The sequence below is a fragment of the Anoplopoma fimbria genome, chromosome 2, assembly GCF_027596085.1.
Source record: "Anoplopoma fimbria isolate UVic2021 breed Golden Eagle Sablefish chromosome 2, Afim_UVic_2022, whole genome shotgun sequence".
Taxonomy (NCBI): Eukaryota; Metazoa; Chordata; class Actinopteri; order Perciformes; family Anoplopomatidae; genus Anoplopoma; species Anoplopoma fimbria.
In genome coordinates this window covers 12,476,407-12,502,308 of record NC_072450.1, presented here as the reverse complement: position 1 = coordinate 12,502,308, position 25,902 = coordinate 12,476,407, and the positions used below count along the sequence as shown (strand labels likewise).

Below are 25,902 nucleotides of genomic sequence, written 5' to 3'. Positions count from 1 at the left end.
AAACACCAGTCTCCATCATTTAAACTAGAGAACCTTTATTAAATAATTCATGGTCAATTTCCATGAGGTCTCAGTTTGATATTCCTCATCTCAAAGAAGAACCAGTACCGTAGACCGTTCCTCTGGTTTAGTGTGCATATCAAGGCTGACCTGCATGGCAGGACAGGGGGAGCTGACTGTCTTCCCCAGAACAGAATTATGAATAACAGAACTAGTGTCAGTCCACTTTCAATTCAACCATACAAAATGAAATCTGGACTTCCCAAGATTTTTTTTTTCTTCTTCTTCTTCTTCTTTTAAATCTACAGATTGGATTTGATATCCACTTTCAATGTTTTGTTCAATGTGGAAATATCTTTCTTAACTAAGTGAATTGAAAGTGAAGTGAAAACAGCCCGGAATTAAAGAGTGCTGAAACTACAAACAACAAAAAAAACATACTGCTGATTCTCCATACAAACTGCTCATTCTTCAATTCGCATTTAAACAGACAACTGTGAAATATCCATATCAAGGAAACTGCAGTTTACAAAAAAAAACTAATGAGAAAGCATATCTGTTTGTGTTAAATAATATTGCCGTTATGGGGGTTGGAAGATTCTATGATCTTATTTCCCCCAGCTTTTCTCCTTGAGGCTAATGAGTTCACTCTTACTGGAGACAGCCTTCACAGAAAAATGACAGGTCTCAATGAAAAAGTGCTTTGTATTGTTCACTCAGTTACTTGAAAACTTTGAGCAGTATATTATTATTATTATTATTAATGTTAAGCTAAACCATGTGAGACAAAAACAGTTGGTAAACACACTGTCTGTTGCAGAATCCAATCATCTGTACAGTGACGGGGCTTTAAATGTCGCCAACATTGTTATTCTGGTATCAGCCGACATGGGAAAGTACCAACTTTGGTAGTAAGTGCCCCGGTTAGATAAAAGCTACAATGTCCTGTGCAAAAAGCACCCACGCATTGAAAGAGCAACCTGTTTAAACTGGGGGCTGGGAAGGAATGGGTAACTACAATTAGGAACCGTTTAGTAAGAGCATTCAAACCTATGAATATGTTGTGACTATGTATCAAAAGTTCGATATACAGTGAGTAAATAGCTGACACGGTGGAAGCTTAGTTGCAAATGTATCTAGCTGGCACTTTCAGTCAAAAATATAAGGGCATACATTGGTTGTGAATGACAAAAATGACAAAAATGGTAAACAGATTTCTATCACATCAAATGTAACTGATGGCTCTGCAACTTTTTTTCTGTCCTTTTTTTTTCTTCAAATAACTGATACATACACACAACATACAGATTCGACTGTCCGCCAGTGAAAGTCTTTGAGTCGCTTAGCGTAGTAATCCCCCCAAAAAAGGAGCTCCAGACCAGCGTCAACAGCTTCAGTGTCTCTGCTATCAGCAACAGAGTTGAAACGTCTCCTTTGAAGTGCGTCTCCTTCCTGGCCTCCCATCAGAGACCGCTCAGTTCTCGGCTCTTCTGGAAGGAGGCCAAACCTAAAAGAAAATACCCGTCCCCAGTGTCTCCCAAAGCTTTGACAACAACTCTGTCATTTCCTTCTGCCTTCAAAAAAAAAAAAAAAAACCCAAAGGCATGTTCTCTTGTTCATCACCACTCAAGGTGTAGTGTAGCTGCTTGTATCCTTCCCGAAATTGTAATACTCCTCCATGTCATCCATGTTTGCTGTAGTGAGTTTAGTGAGGTTTTGGGAGCCACCGTTGTCCATATTGTCTTGTGATGTATAGCTGAAGTTCTGTCCTTCATACTCTCCCTGGCTATCCATCTCTGGAAGAACTTCTGGAATAAACACAAAAAAGCATTATAAAGTGCATTTCCACAGTTACCTTCTTCCCTATACCAAGTACAATCAGTGTCACCATGCAGAAGAAATTCCTGGGACAACTTTGTTCATTGGGGTTACACATTGTTCTATTACTGTACTGTTAAAAGCTATGGGTTCTTGCATTGAATTAAAAACATGAATTCATTATTAAAGCCTCTAAAGGTGTAATCTCAAAACCCTTAGATATGTATGATTAAAAAAAAAAAAAGCAACACTCTCATGTCATTCTTAATTATATATAAACTTAGTCTCAAGCTTCAAAACTCAGCTAACCTGCGTCATTAGAATCGTGCAGGTGGAATTGATCAGATTTGATTGACAGTGGCCTGGCGCCAGAAGCATGCAATCCCAAAACTGTCATTAAATTCTGATTCATGTTGATACATCACCTGTTTGTCCACCTCAAACTAATGAAATGATCAACAAAAAAATATCTCTCATGTTTGGCAGAAAGTTGTGCGATCATGTAGGCTTGCATCGCACATATAAGAAGCTGAGTGAGAAAATTGTTTTTCGAGGCCTTTAAGACATTCCTACAAGACTAAATGTGACAGTAATTGTAAACATATTACATCCATAAATGAACCTTTGCCTGATGTAGATAACACAATACAAAAATCAGTGATTTATGTGCCAAATACCATTTTTAGTGAAGTAGTCTTGTTGCATATCTGGTAAAAAATAATGAGCATGACAGGGTTCAAGGATATTGATTAATCTGTTACTATTGAAGCAACATTTTAATTAAGATTTAATAGTATCACAATAATGTTAATTACTTATATTTGTGGACATATGTGTGTATAGGTTTTACAGCTCTGGCTTCAAAGCTGTCAGACCAGGCCGGTGGCAGGTTTATGATCAGAGGGTCACTGGGGAGAATCGAGGACTGAAGAAGAGCACATATACATACGATCAACCTTCACTGGATAAATATAAGGTAAAGAAAATGTATGACATCACGTGCAGCGGGCTTCACCTTGTCCTTCTGGCGAGACGTCCATTCCATGCTTGACCTTCATGTGCCGGCTGAGGTTTCCCTTCAGGTTGAACTTACTGGTGCAGTAAGGACACTTGAAGGGCTTACTGCCAGCATGGAGATGCATGTGGCCCAGCAGGTTGTACATTCTGTTGAAAGACTTGCCACATACCTGGAAAAACACAAAAAATATTGAAATTGATTAACACAATTAATAAACTAATTAAAAGGTGATGCATCTAGGTAGCTACTTGTAGATGAAAGTTAGTAATGAAAACATCCTGCCTGACGACGGTTGCTTCAAAGCTTAGTGGGATTTTCTTCCACGGTAAGAATGTGATTAAAATTTTAGCAAACCCGCTGATATCAAAGCATATTATCCCTAAGGAAATGTCTTGTCCTCACATAATCCTGTTACATTAAATTTAACTTAAAATGCATCATCACATTTAATTTCACACTGAAATTAATTAGAAAATCTTCCACTTGCTGCTATCACCCAGAATATTTTTTATTATGAATAAAATTACTCAAGATCAAAATACTCACCTTGCATTTGAACGGCTTCACGGGCAGGTGGACGATCATGTGGGTCTTGAGGGTCTGTTTCTGGATGAAGCTCTTGAAGCAGACGTGACACTGGAAGGGTCTGACGCTGTTATGGATGAGCATGTGCCTCTTCAGGTTGGCAGACAGGGTGAACTCCCGCGAACACACGTCACACTTGTGGCCTTTCATCCCCTTCAGAGTCAAACAGAAAGGAAAGGATTAATCATTCAAATATAGCAAACGCACACTGTTTTTTCCTTGTAAAATTCCTCACTAGTGAGACAGATGTGGATTAACTTGAAAGCATTTCGACTGTGAGCGGGAGGTGCGAGAGAGTTGAAAGGAGGAAGCTAAGGGAGAGACTGAGGCCAAATAGGTGAGAGAGGGAAGCATTCTGGTGATGTTTGAGAACAACGGGATTCTATTTACTTTTTTTTGGGATGCTGATTTAACCGGCCAACATGGTTGGTGGTTGGAGCTGCGGCAGTGTCGCACAGCTCATGGAGGCAGCTAAGTTAAGGTACCTTAAAACCCTTAGCAGCAGGATGCCACAATAAGTGTAAAAAATCACACTCTGTGTTTGAGTCACGAGTCAAATCGGAACACACAGACATGGTACATTTTTCCAGATGCAGTGCGACTAACACTTTCCAAAAATATCTCTGTGTCTGATGTTTATCAATCTGCTTGTAAACCAGAAAAGTATGCTCATTAAAACTCCAGAACTTGCCTGAGAATAAGCAGTTCTTTTTTTTTTAAGTTCTCTTCATTATCAATCTTCTGTACATCCAGAAGCATTTTGCAAACAAGAACTGCTGATAGCCAAATGTAAAAACAAATGTAGGCTAAAATAGCTGTAGCCTACTGCGTCACTCACTGAATTCATGGCATTGTACTTCCTTTTAACAGCCCCCCACAGCATTATGGGAACTGTAGTTCCAAAACATCGAGAGACGATTATCCTTCGTAGAAGTAGTAAGACAAAGAATGATAGTTGGAGTGACAAAACCCATTAACCCTATTGTATCACCAATATAGATTTTTCTTTACACTACTAAGAATGTCCTATTAACATGGTTCCTATAAACCTGGAAAAGTGACTTTTATCTATATAAATTAAGTTTATCTAATTTAATGTTGGGGAGCCCACAGTGTCAAACTTTAAAAACTAATTTGTGCTATTTGGACTTAATATCTAATGTCCTCCACAAAACAACATGGGAGTTAAAAATTCCAAAGAGCAGAGGGCTATGATGGAAAAGCAACCGTTTGTCTCGGATGTCAGCTCGATAACGTAAAGATAATCACATCCTGCCTGCGAGATGTTGCTCATTAGTTTGACCGTATCGAACTCCACGGCAGCCATTTTGGGTGTAGCAAAATAGATTACTATAGTACGTAAAAGAAAAAAGCCCTCGCTGCCCGTCTTTCTTCTGTACCAGTAATATTCAACCACATGCGGCGGGAAATGTGTAAACATCGAGAAGCAGGTCACACGAGCATACAATTCACAACATCCGAGGCCTTGAGGCTTGTCTAAATGAATGTCCTGCTGCATTATGCACTTCCCTCTGCAGTCTATGTCAGCAGACAAACAAGTGGGCCTGAATAACCGGTTTCTGGTTTATTGAGAAGAACTAATATGTATTTAAGGTCGCCAGCGGGTCGAGAGACTGTGTTTGTATAAGCAGACGAACCCGGCAGACCGTCGATGTCTGCACAACCAACGGGTTGTGCTGCTGCTGTCCACCAGGGGGAGCAGTGAACAGACAGCAGGCTCAAATACAAAAGAGAACATTCTCTCCACTGAGAATACCGACTGCTCTCTCATTTCAATGATGAGTGTGGCTTAGGGTTATTGTTCCCCTGAAAGTAATCATATTTAGGTAAATCCTCAGGAATTCAGCATTTCAACTCTATCCACTGCTACGGCCATCTGTATGAATTAAGTCTGGCACTGCAAACAGTGCAGTTTTAGAGAAATGTCAAAATCTCTACATGTGGCGAATTTTAGAACAACAACTAATATTCAAACTGAGGGAGAATCGAGGAGAGGATGGCCCTGTGGTAATATCAAATGAATTGTGATCTCTCTATGGCTTATCTCTCTCTCTCCCTCACCCGTGTGTGTGTGTGTGTGTGTGTGTGTGTGTGTGTGTGTGTGTGTGTGTGTGTGTGTGTGTGTGTGTGTGTGTGTGTGTGTGTGTGTAGTCGGGGAGCACTGAGCAATTATAGACATTTCATTCAGATGGAGACTATAATGACTACATGAAGACGTTCAGTATTGTGGATGTTCAGAATCCAATCTTTGTGACGGACATATCTGTTCTCCTTCTCATTTCCTTGATTAAAACATATTTTTAAAGAGAGAGGGATTTCTTTTTTTACAGCCTAAAGGAGAATAATCCTGCAACAGATCTTTCCCCTTATTTGTTGTTAACATGAATAATCCTTTTTTCAAAGCTGGAAACTCAATTCTCCCGAGAAAAACACACCCTGGAGCTTGCTGTATTGGATAGAGAATGGCTGATTAACTGTACGCAGGGTGACAGCATGCAAAAAAAAAAACAGTCACATAGCGTTTTCCATTCTTGTCGGCACAACAATGATAAAAAGCCTTGTATGAATAGAAAATAGCCGTTTCTACTTTGCTTCTATTCTGACCTTAGAAATGCTAAAGAAGTTTTAGTCACAACGAAAGTCAGACGAAGACACAAAAGGACAGGAGGAGAAAAGAGTATGGATGCCTGCCAGAGTTAAGAGCTCTTACCTGTCTACTTCACCCAGATCTCAGTGGGTGAAGGACAGAAGATGAGCAGAGGTGTGGTAGCCTCCCTCTGGTGATCCGATAGTATTTGCTTTGGCTCTCTACTCTCAGTTTCTTTTACATGACAAAAAAAACGGCCTAATTTATGCAGTTAATATCTTTAGTGTGTTTGTAACTAGGGCATTCAGGAAGTCTGGCCGGGAGCGGAAGTGTCGGTACCTTATGAGTGAGCGAGTGCTGACGCAGGTGGTGGAGCTGCACGAACTCCAGGCCGCACTGGGAGCAGGTGTAAGGCCTCGGGCTCTGGTGCTTCAGCAGGTGGTTCTGGAGCTGGCTGCGGTAGGCGAACGACTTGTTGCACTCGGTGCACTGGAAGGTGTGGGGGCCCTGGTGGCTGGTCTGGTGGCGTTTGAGGTGCGCGTAGGTGGGGAACTCCATGCCGCACTGCGAGCAGACGTGGCAGCGCCCGCGCTCGTGCTTCACCTCGTGGGCCCGCAGCTCGCTGGGATAGGCAAAGCCGCGGCGGCAGAAGCGGCAGCTGTAGGGCTTCACGTCGGTGTGTTGGAGCATGTGTCGCTTCAGGTGGCTGGTCTGGGTGAAGCCCTTCTTGCATACGGTGCACTTGTGGGGCCGCGTACCTTGGTGGGTCAGCAGGTGGGTTTGAAGGTGACTGGGCTGCTTGAAGAGTTTCCCGCAATGTGGACAGGCGTGCGGTTTGATGCCGTTGTGGCCCAGGATGTGCGTGACCAGGTTGTACTTGGAGGTGTACGATTTGTCACACATGCGGCACTTCCAGCGCTTCAGACCGTCTCCCACATCCACGCAGTAAGACTCATCGATCTGGATGTTGATGTCCAGCCGGTCCACTCTGCGGCCGCCGTGCCGACGGGGAGGCTGCGGGTGCGGAGGCTGCTGGTGCTGCGCTCCCGCGTTCCCGTCGGTCCACATCATGTTCTGGCTGCTGTCCTCGTACTCGCTCGCCATGCCCATTTCCGCCGAATCGTAGCTGCCCACTTCGCTGGTCTGGAAGTAGCTGCTGATGGCCTCCTCCTGCTGTGTGGGCTTCATCATGTTGTTCCCCTGGTGTTCTACATCTTCTTCGTCCTCTCTGCCACCTCGACCGTGGCCCCCCATTGGGCGCTGGCCTTGCAGTCCTCGGTGGCCCTGCTCCCCTCCCCCCCTGTGGGCCACCTGGGGGGGAGGAGGGTGAACGTGTGTGTTGGCCTGCGGCTGGTTGGTTACATCCCGCTCACACTCTGTACAGTTCTTGTTGGATCCTCTGAGGCTGGCTGGATCCACTTGCACTAAACCACCTCTGGGAGCCAAATTGTTAAGCATGTGGACGCAGGAGGACATTCCAGAGTTCACCACCTCCCCCTTCACATGGGATGAGGACACGTCACCGCCTTGAAGGCCGTGACGATCGGGGCCGACCATTTTCGTGTCCGGATGTTGAGGTGGCCCCTGCTGCCACCTCCTCTGACTGCAGCTGGGTTGCATCTGTCCGTCTTCGCCCAAGTTGTCTCCGAGGTAATCTCCGTTGGCTCCGATAAGCTGGTCTGCGTACTCGTAGTCGACTCCGTCTACTTGTGGTGCGGGGGACTCTTTGGGTTCGCCGGTGTAGAAGCCGTTGGGTGCAATGGTAGCGCCGAACACTTCATTCTGGGAGATGAGACCTAGCACGGCAGCCTGGGCCAGGGACAGCACGACTACTGGATCTGTCTGTGTGCCTATGTCCACCAGCCTGGCCATTACCTTGGGCTCACATCTACCCAGGCGCCGGCTCGCCTCCTCCTGGAACAGAAAGAGACACACAGGCACAGACATCAGCACTGCAAGGAAGCAAGTATCAAATATACACTACATCTAATTAAAGAGGTATAGTCAGCAAACTGAGTTTGTTATGACTCATTCTATTGGACTTTTTCCTCTCTCATTGCCTTAAGTTTAGGTAAAGGACTTTTATTTTGTTTTCAGCCAATTTCTCGAATCTAACTTGTGAACAAAATTGTCTTGGAGAAGCAAAGAAAACAATCGAGAACACAGCATGGCTTGCTCAATAAAATCTGAAACAGCATGTATTTGTCAATACAGGAAACTCGGGCTACAACCAAATGGTCTACAATGTAAACTAAGGCAGAAAGGCAATGACAGAAATTTAGCAAGAGCCAAACTACAGCATACTGTCCTTAGACGAGAACGTGCCCTTCATTGACACATGAGCCGGTTGTCGAGAGAGAAAGAAGGAGAAAGAGGAAATTTTATTTTAAGGAGCCCTTTATAACTTCCCTATGAAGGATACACACAAAAAACATTTCCTCCTACAGAGACTTGCCTCATGAAGTCAACCTGAATCAAGACTGTCCAAAGCGAAATCTTAAGATCTCATGACTGAGACACATGAGCTATGCAAGACACCATCATAATCCAGCTTGCTAACCATGTATGGCTTGTGTGTGTGTATGTATGTGTGTTTGTGTGTTATGAGGGATAATATGGCCTACTTGATCTACACACAAACACACATTCAAGTACAAGAGGGGGAGAAAGAGGAAGAAGCAAGAGCAAGATTAAGACATTTTTAAAAAGAATGGAAAAGCAGGAGAGGAGACAAAAACAGAGGAGAGCAGAGAGAGAACAGAGGGGGGAAAGAGGAAAAAGCAGAGAGGGAGGGAGGGAAGCAGGGAGAGAGAGCTTAAAGCAGGCAAGAGCCTAGTGGAGGGGAGGGGGAGAGGGGAAAAAAGAAAAAAAGAGGAAATGAAAGGTAGAGGGAGAGGGAGAGTGAAGGAGAGATAAGGAGAAGAGGGTGGGGAGGAGGGAAGGAGGCAGGCTGACAGAGAGAGAGAGAGAGAGAGAGGAGAGAGAGAGAGAGAGAGAGAGAGAGAGAGAGAGAGAGAGAGAGAGAGAGAGAGAGAGAAAGAGAGAGAGAGAGTGAGAAAGAGAGAGACTGGAGAGGGAGGGGGGAGAGCTGAGTGAAAGAGTGAGAGGGTGAGTGTAAGGCAGCAGTCAAAAGAGAGCAAGAGGAAGAAAGAGAAAGAAAGATATGTAGAGACAGAGAGAGGGAGGGAGGGAGGGGAGAGGGAGGGAGGGAGGGAGGGAGGGAGAGGGAGAGAGGGAGGGAGATGCAGTGAGCAACCGGGAGACAGAAGGAGAAAGAAAATGACAAAATGAAAGCCAGACAGAATGAAAGATACAAAATTGCGAAGTGGAAACATAGCAAGAGAGAGAGAGAAAAAGAGGAACGAAGAAGAGTTGAAAACAGCTGAAAAGAGTGCGAACGGAGTTAATGCCAGACACAATTTTTAATTTGTGAGAAAATAAGAAATCTGCACATGGCAACTTCAAAAAAAACAAAGAAAACCTACCAAGAACCAAAGCATCCCTGAAGGCAGCTCTCTACCTGTCTTTCAGCCATGTTGCCCACCACCTCAGTAAACTACCACTTAACATGCTACGAGTGAGAGCCAGTGAACTCACCACGCTCCTCTTGCTGTGAGGTTTCAGGTGCTTTAAGGATCTCATTCTTCAGCGCAAGTGTCTTGAGTGAGAACAGGCTACGTTCTCATCCTTTTTTATACGTGAGGGATGAGGGGAGGCGGGGCTAATGTTGCCCGCCTCCACCCCTCTTTCTCTTCCCTTTTTTCAACACAGTTTTGGTAGTAGGACTCTGGTCGCACCATCACAAACACAGACCAGACACAAACAAACAAACAAACAAACAAACAAACAAACATTCTTCCGACAAATGAGCATGTGGATAGTGGGGTTTTAAAAACAAACAAACAAAAAAAAAATGCACATCTCATATATCACTGGTTCGCACAAGGCTCGTGGATAGGCTGATGATAAATGGGCTAAGTCACCTCAAAGTCACAAGACACTCACACACAACAACAACAAAATAAAATCAACATCATATCAGCCTGAAGTTATGGATCCACCAGGCTGCCTTCCTGCCTCACTCTCCCTCTTTTCTTCCATCTCCGTCTGTCATTCTTTGTCTTTGTTTCTGCCTATCCCTGTCAGTCTCTCTTCCTTTATCTGCTTATTCCTGTAGCTCCATCTATTGCCGAGTCCTTTTTCTGTGTATCCTCTATGCATCTCTCTCTCTCTCTCTCTCTCTCTGCGCCTTTGTATCTTTCCCTCTCTCATTTATCAAGCAAGGCTTTATGAGTACAGAAAAGTGTTGGAAGATTGTTTTGTGCAGACTTGGATGCAAGAATGTGATATAGGGAGACAGGGAAGAAGAGAGAGACGGAAAGTGAGAAAGAGATGGAAGGTGACTGACAAGGAGATGAGCAAATGGAGGAGAGAGAGAGAGAGAGGGAGGGAGAGGGAGTGGAAGGAGAGAATACTGAAGGAAAAGAGAGGGGAGGGCTGGAGGGGAGAGACAGAGAGAGAGACAGAGAGAGGGAGAGGGAGAGAAAGAGACGGAGGGGGATGGGAAGAGTGGAGCAGAATGCGGTAAAAGAAGAAGAAATGGAAGATAGATGGAGGGAGAGAAAAGGATAAAATGAGAGTAAAGGAGAGAATAAAGGTGAGACCCTTCTTTTAATGATAACAGGCCAATGTATCCCTCGAATCAATCAAACACACGCAAACATAAACACAAATTGGGCCACTGATTGACAACAACCCGTCCAAAGTTCGAATGTGAAGAACTTTCAGCTGTTATTTTATGAGGCCACAAAGGTCATGCACATCCTGCCATGATGAAACTGAAACAACACAAGAGTGCAAACTATAGAGGCAAATAAGAAAACGGGGGAATCAGGAGACTGATCAGCACTCCCAGGAAAATTAAGAACAGTTCGTTACATACACAAAACCTACATTTAAGATGTCTTGTATGCATTTTGCAACAAACACTTTTGTTGGTCCCAACACGTGTGAAGACTCGTGAAAGGGTGCATATAGACAACCCAAGGCCTAATTTCTTCTGCTGTAATTTCCTGAGACAATTTGAGTCAATGGAAGCTGCCAAGAGTGAATGGACAGTTGACGTAGATGCTGATGAGCATTATAAGTGAGTGTTTGAGCCCATGCAGTGTTTGTTGAAGGTGTGTTCCATCCACAACATTTATTTGCATAAACCGAGCATCTTTCTTGTGAACAGTCACGCATCCTGCCTTGTCACATATCACAGTAATACAGTCTGAGCTCTCTGTTGTTTAATTGCAATGTGAAGAACAGCTGTGTTTAAAATGCACTAGACAGCTAATGTCTTTTTTAGCATTGCTCTTTTGCAAGCTAGAGTAATTTAAATGGCTCCAATGGGAGTTACAGTGAAGCACTCTGACACAAGGAGTTAAACAAAAAACGCAAAAGGTTCAACAACTGTTCACTTTGAGAAACCAAGAATCTGATTGGAAGGACTGAATCGAAATCAGAAAGACATGAGAGAAACTTGTAGTCTCGAACCATTTACATTTCATTTACAAGGAATAAAAGTAAACCCTGAGAATTTCAAATATATTGTTATTGCTTTAAATGTAAAAACTTTAAGGTTTAATTCACTACCTAGAAAACATCATTGAGGTTTGCTTTATTGGAATTAGAGCTAAAACCATCTGTTGATTAATTGATTGGTAAATTCTTGGACCTTGGGCTCTTTAAAAAAATGATTAGAAAAAATTGTCATAAAATAAAAGTCGATTTGATTATTCGAGAATATAATCAGCATTATTTTTCTAATAACTTAGAAACCCTAAGGTGGACTACACTGGTAGTGATTTCTAGAATCGTGGTGGGTAACTTTATGGATCTGGTTCCAAGCCTGTCTAATAAAAAAATCCAAATGATCATTTATTGCTATTGTCATAACAACCGATTCTTCTTTCTCAGTGTGGATGCCAGCCGATAGTCGGGTTTATCAAAGATGCATCAGAATGTTAATAAAATGGACAGAAACGTGTATCTCACTGTTTCATGTGGGAGTGCACATATAGAAATACTGCAGCAGCTGAGACGTGACGAGTGAGGGTGTCTTCGCTCTACTTCGAGCCTCACTGATTTCCATGTTTTCATCTACAAAATGAAACTTTCCACAAATAGTTAACTTTCTCTGGGGTTATGCTACCACCAACCCACCTCCTGTCAATCACAACGCAGTCTAGCACAAAAGTGCTTTCACCTGCATTTAGTCTGTAAAATAAAGTTCAGCATGATTTGACACGTGATAAAGCTAAAGTGAGGAAATCCTGGAAATTAAACTCCTAATGCTTTTTTAATGGGTCTTTTGCATATTTCAGCTTTATATTCTCAATCATATCTTAAATTATTTAAAGTTTTGCTTTAATGTTGTAAAAATGTCTGTATTTTCTCTATAGTAAAAGGGCAAATTGTGCATTTTTTTTTATGTTTAGCAGCAGTTAGTTTCCCACTGACAAAATCAAATGGGAGAGGGAAGTGAAACCTGACCAGACAGAGCCGGCTGAAGACAGTTTGGCCATAGCAGTCTCTGCAGGCAGCCATGTTCGCTCCACATTATGTCCAGCACTTCTGATTCAAAGTCTTAAGTCATAAAGCATCTTCCCATGGGAATAATTGGATATATATTAGTTATGGTGCTGAAACAATTAGTAAATTAATTAATTGGTCAATTAACAAATCCACTCAATTGTTTATTTATCGAGCAGAATGGCAAAACATTCACTGGTTCCAGCTTCTTAAGTGTGAGGATTTGCTGCTTTGCATCATTATATTGTATATTTTTGGGCTTTTCAAAAGTCTGGTTGAACAAAACAAGATATTAGAAGATTTCCCCTTGGACTTCATTTTGTAATAATAAGTAAACAGTTCCACTCTAACAGAAGGGACAGAAACTGTATATCCAATACCAATAAATTTGGTACGGACTGATATGTATTGAAAACAGTCACCCACCAAAACGTCTGCTCAGATTTGTGCTCAGTTGTGAATGACATAGAAAATGAATACACTGAAATAAAAATTTTAAAAAAAAAAATATATATATATATAACTGATTTTAAAAAGAGAAGATTGTAAATCAGTATTCTCAAAAGTATACCCTTAAGTTCTGTAATGTGGATATTTCTTGCCGAAATGCACCTTGGGGTTCGTAGTTAACTTGTTGCCCCATGTTTTTATGTACACAGGCTTGTACCTTTGATTTTTATCAAAGAACATAACATGTAACACTTTCTTTGTGAAACATGAATGGGACTTTAAATAACTCCTTTCCCTTTGTTCTGCGATATAAAATACGTCAGTTAATACACCACTCGTGAATTTTGAAGATTTTACACATCTTTAATAAAGCGATTGCTAACGAGTGGCTAAATGAGACTACTAAACGTCATCACAGCGACGATTCCGCCTATACAGCCTCGTTGTGTACACTCACGCTCATGCAACCTAGGTGTAGTTCATTTATAGCCTAACGTTAGCTTTTTACACATGCCGATTGCATTCGCCCTTATAAAAATTATGTTCAATTGTGAAGATCATCTTGCTGAAGAAAACTTTTGAGTATCAGAAGCGTGTGTTTGCCCCAGAGCTAATTTTCTGCTGTAATCGAAAATCCAATGGAAAATCCAATGAAAAATCCCATTTGTCGAGGGAACCAGTACGATGCTAACCTCCAGTGTTGGCCTACAAAAAGAATTCATCCCTGCAGCACTCTACTGTATTGAAGGAACTTCAAACCCAGCCCTCGCAGCAACACAGTTGTACCTGCAGTAAAAACCTCAGCAAACTTCCAGCTGTGCAGAAGGAGCTGCTCGGTTTATGAGGCCATCGTCTCTGTTAACCTGAGAGGTGAGGCAGTCACCTGGTTGAGCTAGTTTACACTCCTGGAGGACATGGGCTGTCATTTTGTGGTTGTTTTGTAGCCACTTGTTGAACTTACACATACAGACGTAACCGCTAGGTTGGGGCCCATTGTTACGGGATGCAGGCAGTTGTATTTGGGTTAATGTGAATAACAGAGGAGAGTTAATAGCAGATTGAGGGTTAAATAAGAAATAATATGAAGTGATGGGGAGAGAAGCTTTTTATTGTAGAATTCTAACCGTTTGTACTCCTAACATGTTTGTTTTTTCAGTGATAAAAAAACATTTTTTTCAATAAAGTTTGCAACATAAATGTCGTGGGGGAGTGTGGTATACAACAGGATAGAGAGAACATGGAGGAAAGAGAGAGAAAGGGAAATGGCAGAGGACAAAATGGGGGCGTAATAGAGGAAGCAGAGAGAGAGAGAGAGAGAGAGAGAACAGATGATTGCATGGAATGAAAGAGGGATTGAAGGGGGAGGGAGGGGAGGAGATAAAGAGAACAGGGATGGGAGGGGGAGTGAGTGAGTGATCAAGTGAGTGAGTGAGTGAGTGAGTGAGTGAGTGAGTGAGTGAGTGAGTGAGTGAAATGGTGGAGTGAGAGAGGAAAGGAGAGAGAGAAAATGAGAGGCAGCAGTGGGGGAGGGGAGGATGTAGAGGGAGAGCAAGAGAAGCAAGAGAAAGAGAGAGAGAGACAGAAAGATAGAAAAAAAGGAGAGCGAGGGAGAGAGACAAGGGAGAGAGAGAGAGAGAGAGAGCGATGGGGCAGGGAACAACGTGAGAGCAAGACAGAGAGAGGGAGGGAGGGGCAGTGTGCAACGTGAGAGAGAGAGAGAGAGAGAGAGAGAGAGAGAGAGAGAGAGAGAGAGAGAGAGAGAGAGGAGGGGGGGGGAGGGGTAAAGCATGATGGAAACCGAGAGCAAGAGAGGAATAAAATGAGAGAGAGAGGAAGCGGGAGGGAGAAGGAGGTGGGGAGGGAGAATGAGAGAGGGAGAGAGGAGGATAGAGGAACAGAGAGGGAGGGGGAGGGGAAGAGAGCTGGAGAGAGAAAAACAGAAAGAGGGTGCAGAAAAAAAAATTAGGGAGTGAGCGAGGGAGAAAGAGAGAGAGAGAGAACACAAAACCCATCTCGCTCTATTTAGAGGTTTCACAAACATGGCTGCAGCAAAAGAAGAAGAAGAAGAAGAAGAAGAAGAAGAAGAAGAAGAAGAAGAAGAAGAAGAATTGTATTGTTGTTTTTTACAAAAACACCCGACCAGTAACATTACAATAAACCCTTATCAGATGTAGTCACCCATGTTAATCATTGTAGGGTGAAACAGCTCTGTTCAGGTGAACTGTGATGTGGTACCTCCTAAAAGACTAAATTGTTTTATTCTAAACTGCTGAAATGCTGAATGGATTGTTGTTATGGATGTTGTTGTTTACATTTTGGTATATTAGCTTTTAGTAGTTCATGCTTGCAGAGCACTCATGCAGGTAAAGACAACCATCACTGGATAACGTTGGTACTACAGAAAACTTAAAAATGTGATGATACTCAGGTAAGTTCTGTAATAATAAGGAGCATCTTTGATGTATGATATTTATGATTTGAACGAATTTACGGATGTTTGTTTGCGATGGACATCAGAGATAATCATGTCCTTGGAAATAGTGTCAAACAAAATTTTAGCACCACAGCCATTACATAAAAAGAGAGCACTGTGGATCGGTGCATCAATTCTTCAATAACTCAATTTAAGTTATCCTTGTCAAAAATATTACAACAACACGACATATGGTAAAACTATGTACTTTGTAAACATTGGCAGAATAGGTGCAATACATGTCGGTGACATTAATACACTTGGACAGAAGACAGATAACATTAGAGTAGGAATGTATGACACGTTCTGTATTTGTAAGCCTTCATAGGACACAGGAAGTGCAGGAGAATACAGAAGCAAAGTCTCTCGGGACAGAAATAATTTTGAAATATGTTTGTCTGGATGCTGAAACACAAGAAACCACATATCCATTATGATATCTTAAAAGCATTGCTATGTTTCTGGCTAAAACTAAAATATAAGTTAAGAAGATTATTTTTGGCAGTTTTTCTAGTGGGTTAAAGGTCCCAACAGCAACAATTGCTGCCTGCTTATCCATCTCCAAAAGTGTCCACTCTGAAAGGTGAGTGGGTCCTGACACACTGAGCTGAACTCAATGAAGTAGTGCCAACAAAGGCGTCAGAAGAAATGACCCACTCATCACAGCAGGTAACTAGAAAGTTAACCGTGCTGAGGACTAAATCTGCAACTCAAGCTGATGTTGCGATCGATGTTTATGCTTCCCGTTCTTTAAATAAAAGCATTCTTCTAACAAAGAGCTGGTCGCCTCATTGAAATAGCACATCAAAATATTGCTTTTAAAGATTGGGCGCTGCTTCCTGAAAGTAATAAACTTTTAGGGTTTGTCCATTGTAGGGGTGAGGAGGTGATCCGCGCTGGCACAACTCCACTGTTTTATTTCATTTAAGTGAGGTGGCCCCATAAAGCTAAAGCTAGCAAGCAGGTTTCTATAGCGATGTTTCGAGTATGAAAATGGGCGGGGCTCCAAGTGGCTGTGAAAATTCTCTTCTTTTTGTTTTGTTTAAGATTGAGCGGTGAAGCAACCGGTTGTTTTGTAATCAAATGTGACCTGATGAGATGTGGATCCACTGCAGCTGTCTTGTTGGTGTCTTGTAAACCCATGAGGGTTGGGCACGTTTTGTGCATGACACGAAAATAAAAAAATATCTATCTATATCTATCTATTCCAATGCAATGGTCCAGGTGCTGGACTAGATGATACATGGGTGATGTGTGACCATCAACAGGTCTCGGCAGATTTGCTCCACTTTTTATGGCTTCAATATACTTTGAACAGACGCTTGTTACACCTCAACGTTTTTTCAAACTTAACTTACAAGGATGGATGAGATGGGTTATTTTCCATAATAATAATGAAACTATTTTGCAGTTTGCATCAAATGTTTTGCATACTTAAACACATTTAAATCTACTTTGACCAACAATGGTGAATTTGCTACGATCCACTTTATATTATTTAATCCAACATTTTGTCCAATTAAAGGAACACATTTTGAACTTGTTTCTGCCCTTGTGGTAACATGTGAAAGGTCACTTTTCACACACAGTACACACACACACAAATAAAGTGAAAAAAATAGTGAAGCATACTTACTGCTTAAGAGGGTATAGCATTGTTTATAGTCATAATAAAGCAGGTTAATAAAAGTGGTTGCTACAGAGACATAGCTACAGTCTACTCAAATACTATTTATAGTAATAGTAAATACTTGTAATAAAATATTGGACTCTAGTGCTCACCACCATTAATAGTTGTCGGGCATGAGTGAATTCAAACTGCACTTTGACACACTCACATTATACTAGGTTGAATATTCAATAAGTGACCCTCGATATGAAGTTCATACAAGAGATGAATTAAAGGAAAAACATGAATATAGTAGACGACTATAACAAAAACAAATGCTTCCATACAGGGCTTGACGGGTCACTGAATAGTTTGGTGTCAGCTGCTTCTCTTAGTCGGTTGGTCGACTAATCGGTCGTTTTGGTCTTAGTCAACTAAGATTAGTTGTTTTTTCCATGCTGAATGGAAACTTGTGAGAACTTCACTGGTAACCACAACATTAAAAGTTAAAATCGATGACTGTTAGTCGACTAAGACATTTCTTTGGTCGAGGTCAGCCCTAGTTTGAGTGTGTGAATCATATGCTCTGATCTTCACAGTCACTTCACCTCAACTGAGCAACTGGCTGTTCAGAAGATTTTTTTCCTATAATTTGTCACCTATCTTTAGATTTTACCAAATGTTTCTCCTGCCTATAGCACAATTTTAAAATGATGACTTCTGGTCTGAAAGACATTAAGGGATTGCTTACATTTCTGATAATATTATGATCCTCAAGGCCAAAACACTACAGCTCAAATACACAAATACAGAGTATTTCAAGTATTTGACCCAACAAAATGTAAATGTAAACCCTTACAAACAATAAAAAGAACAGAAAGCTGGCTCTGACGCTAATCAGCATTGTGAATGGAGGACGCCCCCTCCTTGACTGCAGCTCTGGCACAGACGTAGACATTTCCAACTGTGGAATTGAAGCTGAAGCATCAACGGTCAAGAACCACGGGCCAGAGGTCAAATTGCATTTCACTGACACATAAGTCTCTCACTCGTTTCTGAATTTCCTGGATTTAAGAAAAACAATAAAGTCTGAAGTATAAGGGCAGAGAGTTGGACGTGCTCCCTTACATGTGCCACTCTTCTTATTTTTTTATTCTTTGTTAAAAAAGGAAAATAATTGAAGTTAACTTTTGATCTTAAATCTACATAAACGGAAATCTATGAATATGCCATGAAAGCTTTCAGCAGGTGTAAACAGCAGATTTAAGGTAGAATATTTGCAGCGCTTGAGGCAAGTACACAGTATAAGATATTTATGAAGAGCCGTCCTTTGGGTATAAAGACCCAAACACATGGTGCGTTAGCTGCTCCTTGTAACATCTCGTTTTTTGCTCTCCTTAAATGTGAGTGAAAAACGACTACAAGACTTATGAGCTAAACATTCTCATTTTAAATTCCTTTTTTCATGTAGATGTGAATAATTGGGGAGATGAGTCTGGGTTTGTTTACGAAGACATCTTTCCAAACTAACCTAACAGCAGCCCCAGATGTATTTTATTTATACCATGTTTCATCCTTATTAAAATAATCACTAACAATGACATAATGAAATGTCAAGGCACAAAGCTCTCAAGCAAATTCACTGAGAAAAGGCACAATTTTAATTCTCAATAAAGGTCGTCTCTGCTGCTGTTAAATACTGCTTTGGGCCTACCATTTTGTTCCAGTGCTTTAACAGTTTCAAACTACATCACCTCTTTCTCCTCCCCTCTCCCTCTCTCTCTCTCTCCCCATGTTTCCATGGATACACCCCTTCCCCTTATTCTCTCACTTTTCCCCCTTTTTCATCACTTCCTTCTTAACTTCCAGTACATCCCCACCACTCCTTTCTTGTTTTTTTAATCCCCAACCAGTTTCTCTCTCACAGACTGGGTTTTAATGCACATGTGGTTATAGTATGATGATCAGGATCTCCCCCCCCCCCCATTACATGTGAAAATACAAAATAGGACATAAAGAGAACAATAAATTCCTTTACACAACAGGATTAATGTTCTGGTATATTATGGATCCCTGGAGAGAAATTCTCTTTTCATTTGTTCTTCTTGGAGATCAGCTACACAACAGCACCCCCAGAGACCAGAGGGAGATTTAGTGTCTTGCTCAAGGGCACTTCAGCAGGGCAAACATTTGTTGAAATGGAGATTTAGAGTTTGGTTTTCCTGTTCAACATTAAATCTGTGTAACCTTATGGTGCAGTCATGTGTTTTTCTCCTTTATATGTTTGCATACAGGGGAAAATATTCATAGTCTTACAGTCGGTTGTTCACATGGAAAATGTGTTTTGCGTAACAATTAAAAAAAAAAAAGACAGCTAGACAAAAAATGTTTCAATGGTCGCTCCTTTGTCACTCACAGACAGCCGGCCAATCACACAGTGTGACATGGATTTGAATGTCGGATTCGGAAAATTACAGAAATGGTCAGACAAAATTCCTCCTAATCCGGTTTCCGAAGCTGTTCGACCATCCAAAAAGCAGTTCAATGAAGCATACCGGCCTCTTAAAATGGGTATTTTGCACTACAATCATTGAATGTTTGTTTAGTGAGATTTAATCTACCTGACATCAGCGTAGATTTTAAGCAATTCTACACCTCGCAGCATCTTTTGGATTAAATGCCTGTTCAATGTGAATGTATCTGCATTGCATTCTTTGCTCTGGAAGCTCCTTCATCACATGTACAGCTGATTCTCAGCATCTTGCACACTGAGGGAACCCAGCAGAGGACTGTTTATACCAAGGCAAGTTGTGAGGATATAACAACTTACAATATTAACATAAACACATGACACATTTAAAACAACCTGCTATGGATACCTTAGATTTTTTTGTTCCTCAAGTTGTCACCAAGATACACACTGAATGGGACATTTTACAGTGTAAAAATAAACTTGTCAGTGCTCTCTGGAGGATTATGTAATAGTCACACTGCTACTGGTGCAAGCTGGTAATTAATTTTTTCGAGTTTTACCGCCTGAATATTCCTTATGTTCCACAAAATTAAATCTAGGAGGCCCCATATTCATTTGAATCTGCAACAGACATTTAACTAGCGACCTGATTGTGTAATTCTCCAGGACGGCTACTTTTCACCCATTCACAGCCTCAGTGTGAACCAGATATCAGCTGATATGGCTGAGCAACAGAAGGTGTCAATCAAACCAACACTGTAAAATGGCTGTACTGTCTCTGACTCCCTCCAGGACAACATCATCCGTCCACACAGAGGTGCAACTACTGAGGTAACTATCCGAGCATCGCTGGCCCCCGAGTTCTGCACGCCAACAGTGTCATGACAAAGGCCTCGTCACTGACGGAGACAGAAACAGCGTGAGAGGACAGAGGAGGGAACGAGAGGACGGGAAACAGAGACGATAAGAGAAGGAGACAAAACAGAGAGGTGTCCACGTACACAGACACACACAATGCATACACACAGCTAAAATTACATTCAAGAGGGCATGAACTAGGCCACAGCGCTGCACTATGCAGGAAAGTGGTAGTTAGCTAAGTGAACAGAGGCTTGCAGAGACATAAATGCTAAAGGCCAAGGCTGACTGTGGTCACCTATAGAGCTGCAGAGATTCATTGGTTAGTTGTCAACTTTTATATTAATCGCAAACTATTTTGATAATAAATTAACCAATTTGAGTAATTTTTTTAAGAAAAAAAGTAAAAGCCCTCTGATTCCTGCTTCCTTAATTTAAATACTTTCTGGTTTCTTTACTCCTTTATTACAGATAACTGAATAACTTTAAGTTGTGGATTCAACAAGACATTCGAAACAGGTTTTCACCATTTTATATACCAAACAACTTATCGATTTATGAGAAAATGACAGATTAATTAACAATGAAAAAAACTAAAAAGGAAAACGATAACGAAAACGATAACAAAAACGAAAACGAAAATTAAAATTAAAAGTGTTAGCTGCCGCCCAAGTTACCTTTGTGACCGAACTGTTAGCTTACTATACACAATACAATTGTTGCCAACCCAGATGATTATGGTCTGATCAACACTGAGGGTAAAAATGAGGATGCAATCAGATTGAAAGAGAAAAATAAGCAAACGATGAGGAGCAAACACTAATCTTTTCACGTGAGAACAGAATATACCAATTTTGAACTACAAATAATATGAGCTATGAAGTAATTAACAAATTATACGATATCATGTTATGTTGAACTTAACAAAATAAGTTCATCAGCTCATCTTTTTCACACTGAGAATTTGGCAGGATTTGGGAGGACCGAATGGCAAACTGACTCACCAGACAACTAGTAACAACTTCACACAATAAAAGCTGGCAAGGACAACAATTAGCCAGACCAGCAGCGAAACCAAAACTGACAGGCATGACTCGCACCTAATAAGCAGTTCATACTGCAGTTGTCTGTTAGAAACTCCTTTTACATACACTCCATGGAGCAGAAAATACTTAATATTATGCACTCAAACAATCAATTCATACTGGTATTTTGCAATACTTCACTTATTTATTGGCAGCAAACAGATACAGCTATTTGCCAATTGTCTGGATTCTAACAGATAATGAATACAACTAAATTTGAAGCATTTCAATTTCAGGACTAAGAGACCCAGCCATGCTAGTAGCTTAGCGAGTAAGGTGCGTTGAATTCTAACAAGATCACAACTGTTCAACATCTTTGTCTAGCTATTAGCATGCCAACATGTGCAAAGTACAGCTGAGGCTGATGGGAATTACATTAGTTTAGCAGGTATTTGGTCCCAAAAAAAAGTATTTGACATGATGATGGCGATAGATGAAAAGTTAAGGGATCACCAAAGTTATAACAGTTTATGAATAAATGCACCAAAGTTCATGGCAATTTATCCAATAATTGTCGAGACATTTCACTCAAGCAACAAATGCCAGCGTTTTAGTGGCGCTTGAGGAAAAGTGACTAAAGTCAGTAGGATTCGTCCTCTAAGGACCATGAATGTTTTCACTAAATGTTGTGCCAATCCATCCCATAGATATTGAGATATTTCACAGAATAAGTGAAAACATTAACCTGCTGGTGGCACTGGATGGAAATTCAGAGCATCACCAAAGTTATTAGGGTTCATCCACTGAGGAAAATGAATGTCAAATATCACAGCAATCGATAGTTGTGGGATATTTCAGGGTGAACCAAAGTGGTGGACTGAAACTGGCAGCCGCCTGAGCCAAACCACTGGCATACCAAAAAACAAAAGCATCGCTGACATTTGCTACAGATATGAGGTGAAATACAGGTGACAGAGATGAGTCTAGATTAAATCTCTGCAAAATTTTGCCCATTGTCTCTAATAACCAACACTTGTATCTCTCACAAGGGATAACAACAGCGGACAACATTGTTTTGCTTTGAATCATAATTATATTTATTCAGCACATGGTCCAACAGTCACATTATGTGCACTGACAGTTGTGTTATTAGCGAACATTCAAAACATGCCAAAGCTTCAACCAACTAGTCATCTGTTATGCAACGAGAAAATAGCAAGTTGCATTTATTATTAATGAAGCCGTATAGAGAAAGCAGTTAGCCAATTCAATGACACAAAGCACAATTTTGATGTCATTTATGAACAATTCAATGTTGCGGGCATCATTTTCCCAGAAGGCACTGAAGTATTGTGGCTTTTTAAATAGGACTACACAATACACATTACACTCATACAGCGCACACAAACAAAGTGGCATTACACTCCGGAGGTCGTTCAGCGAGGCTGTAACAAACGAGCCCTACACATTAGGCCTTTGTGCTTCGAGAACCATCAGCCTCTTTTTTTGAAAACCGTGCCTGCAGCACTGCCGAGCGCTGCAATGTGCTGACACCATCATCAGCTATTCTCAACCCTTTTACCACAGTTTATTCCCACATCCTCACAAAGAAAGGAGAGAGAGTAGAAAAGATACCAGCTTATTTTCATATATCTTCATTATCCTCATCATACAAGAGGTGTGTCTAATTCTTAGCATCTGTTAGGATGATTGGTTCAGTTTTTTAATGCATATCACGGCTGATTTCTGTTTGGCTCTGCTGGACCTCTTTCAACTCAGCCAACCTGCCGCTGATGATCCACGGACGAGTGGCTTATGATCCCCTGGGTAGCATACAGAATGTGTAGTAGCAGCTTGCAGCAGCAGTGTAATAACACGTTATCGATTTAAACTTGGGGAAATTCATTCATCACCGCACAACTCAAGCTGACCAAGCAATAAAAAAAATGTACTGTTAAACTTGGAGGTATTAATTCAGAAACAAAGTACACGCCTGAATTGTTGAGAACTCTACGGTGCTTTTTGTTGAGCTTGACCTTTTTTTTTTGGTAGACTATTTACTCAAGTTATTGGATCCTCATACATAATGTCAAAAAATACTATTATATCATCAATCAAACTCTCAACACCTCAAATTAAGTGAGTCTGGTCCAAATACCAAAACACAATGCCAGCATTATTCATTACTGAGCACAATACATGAAAACCACAAGATTGTTCTATGTGCAGATTAGACTAGACACATCATTAACACAAGGTTAACACCGAAGACAACAAATATAGCAGCCAGCTGAGAGACAGCAAGTTTGCAAATTAATATTTGGCAAGATGCCTTGGAGCAAAAAACAGACTGGAGAGGTTATCATCAAACAGTGAAAGTCAGAGAGGCTCAAAGCTGCATTCAGGGAGGCAGAGAACTCCACACAACACTGTGGCCATCATGGTCAGTAACTGGAGCGGCTTTACAATCCAGGGTAAAAGTACAGCAAGTACCAATAAATGCACTCATAAGAAGACGGAGGTTGAGTCTACATCGAAAAAATATCAGGCCAGCATTACTGGACTAACACTCATTTGGCGAGAAATGACCGGGGATGCTCAATCTAGGAGCTCCAATGAAATATGATCTCCTGACAAAAGGTTACAGTAACACCAGAGAATAGGTGAGTTGGACAGAGATGGTTGACACCCTTCACTCCCTCGAGCGCTGAGATGATTAAATCAGTTTAGTCAAGGTGTCATTTCAGGACCCACGTCTGCTCAAACCGACAGCAGAAATGGGTCAACTTTTTTAAAACTGCAATCAGTGAGATCTGCAGCGGGGAATTAAAACTCTGAATGGCAGCGATGCTTCGGTCGAAAAACCATGCTGAGTCATTTGAATATTTCCATCTAAATGACCATCAATCAGACGACCCGTAGACCGCGAGGGGAGTGTGTCTTTTTAATTACTGCCAGCCACTGAAGTGCACTGACACTGAACTGCATCGAGGCACATCTATAGCCCCCCCGCCCCCCACCCCCCGGCTGCCAACTGGTATGCACAGTATGTAGCTGCCTTGCTGCATGCAGCCCCAGTGCACCATCCCACAATACATGATCGGACACTGCGTGGCAGGTATGTGAGGGTCAGCAGCAGTGGTGTTACTCACATTCTGGCCTAGCACCTAAATACACAAAATATCACCAAAAGCATTTCAAAATAAGAGCATATATATATATATATATGCAGATCCAGACAGCCATAGCACCTTCACATCCCCTTGACAGCCTGTGTGTAAGATGCAGTGCCCTCATTAGTGCACTGGAGGATACCTGTGGCCTATCTGTGGTCTCCCATAGACCCTCACAGGAGCATGCAGCCCGGGCCACAGGTTATCTACTGCAGTGCATCTCTTCGGTGCTTTGGAGGTGTCAAACATCTCCACCCTCTCCTCTGCACTGGGTTGTGACCAAAAAGAGGTCTGGTCTGAACGCTATAAACACCAAAGCAGCCTTATCTTCCCACTGGGGTTGTGTTCACTTTCGCCTGCGCAAAATAAATCATTATTTCAACCGAAACTCGCGCTGTTTCTTTAAAAGAAAAGAAAAGAAAAGAAAAGGCCCGACAACTTAACAGCCACAAACTTTGTTCAAGACAGGCCTTACGCGAGACATCTCGGCCTCCCGTGTCCCTGGCATGAGTGAGGAGGGTTATCATGCTGCCTGTGCGGGGCAGCCGGGACTAGTGATGGGCAGACCCGGGGACTGACGTGGCCTGGTGTCGCCCCTGTCCTCCTTTATGCGTCTCTTTCCTCCCCATTCTCTCCATCCCCTCCATCCCCTCCTTCTCTCGACGCCATCTGTTTATGGCATGAGAGAATATGGAAGTATAAAAAAAAAAAAAAAAAAAAAAAAAAAAAAGAAAAGAAAAGACGACATTTTGCCTGTAGTTGCTGACCTACATCGACCGTCTGTTTCTAGTACAGCGTTTAAGAGAAAAACCCCCGCACCGAAAGACGCCAGAACCCAAAACGCGCACAGGCGGTACCGTCGCCAGACATCACGCGCATACATTTCTCTCCGGGTTCAGCGGGGATTGAATAAGTTACGGCTGAAACAGTGCTCCGCCTCGCCGGGCCGGACAAGTCAACGCTCCGGCGGGCGCATACGTTTCCTCTTATCATCGTCAACAAAAAAAAAAAGGGAAAAGAGAAACGCAAGAAAATCGCAACTCACCTGATTCCAAAATCGGTTTATGGTGGCGGCGTGATTGTGGTTAATTTCAATATGTGTGTAGGGGGGGAAAAAAACAGTTGGTGGGTCCCCGTTGTGTGTAGCAGGAAGGAGGGAAAGGGAAGGCGAGAGGGGCTGACGTGAATGAATAAACAACTGAGCTCCTCCTCAACGCCACAAGTAAAGGCGGA

General features: G+C 41.9%; 1 protein-coding gene across 2 annotated transcripts; it reads right to left on the bottom strand.

The window, feature by feature from the left end:
• Positions 1-31: 31 nt before the first annotated feature.
• On the bottom strand, positions 32-25,902 carry znf710b (zinc finger protein 710b). Of its 2 annotated transcripts, none has more exons than XM_054613959.1 (5): positions 25,715-25,902; positions 6,369-7,943; positions 3,383-3,574; positions 2,834-3,005; positions 32-1,808 (listed from the first exon to the last, which is right to left on the bottom strand). In XM_054613959.1, the coding sequence occupies exons 2-5, from the start codon at positions 7,899-7,901 to the stop codon at positions 1,627-1,629; spliced, it is 2,079 nt and encodes a 692-aa protein (XP_054469934.1). In that variant the 5' UTR covers positions 7,902-7,943; positions 25,715-25,902; the 3' UTR covers positions 32-1,626. The 2 variants fall into 2 exon arrangements, with proteins under 2 accessions (XP_054469934.1, XP_054469942.1); XM_054613967.1 differs by having other exon boundaries at positions 32-1,805.

Bases quoted from the DNA above. Each gene is read 5' to 3' on its own strand.
- znf710b (XM_054613959.1), bottom strand. From the start codon at position 7,901: ATGGCCAGGCTGGTGGACATAGGCACACAGACAGATCCAGTAGTCGTG. The intron at 3,575-6,368 runs GTACCGACACTT...TTGACTCTGAAG, and splicing joins AGCACTCGCTCACTCATAAG to GGGATGAAAGGCCACAAGTG. The intron at 3,006-3,382 runs GTGAGTATTTTG...GTGTTTTTCCAG, and splicing joins TGAAGCCGTTCAAATGCAAG to GTATGTGGCAAGTCTTTCAA.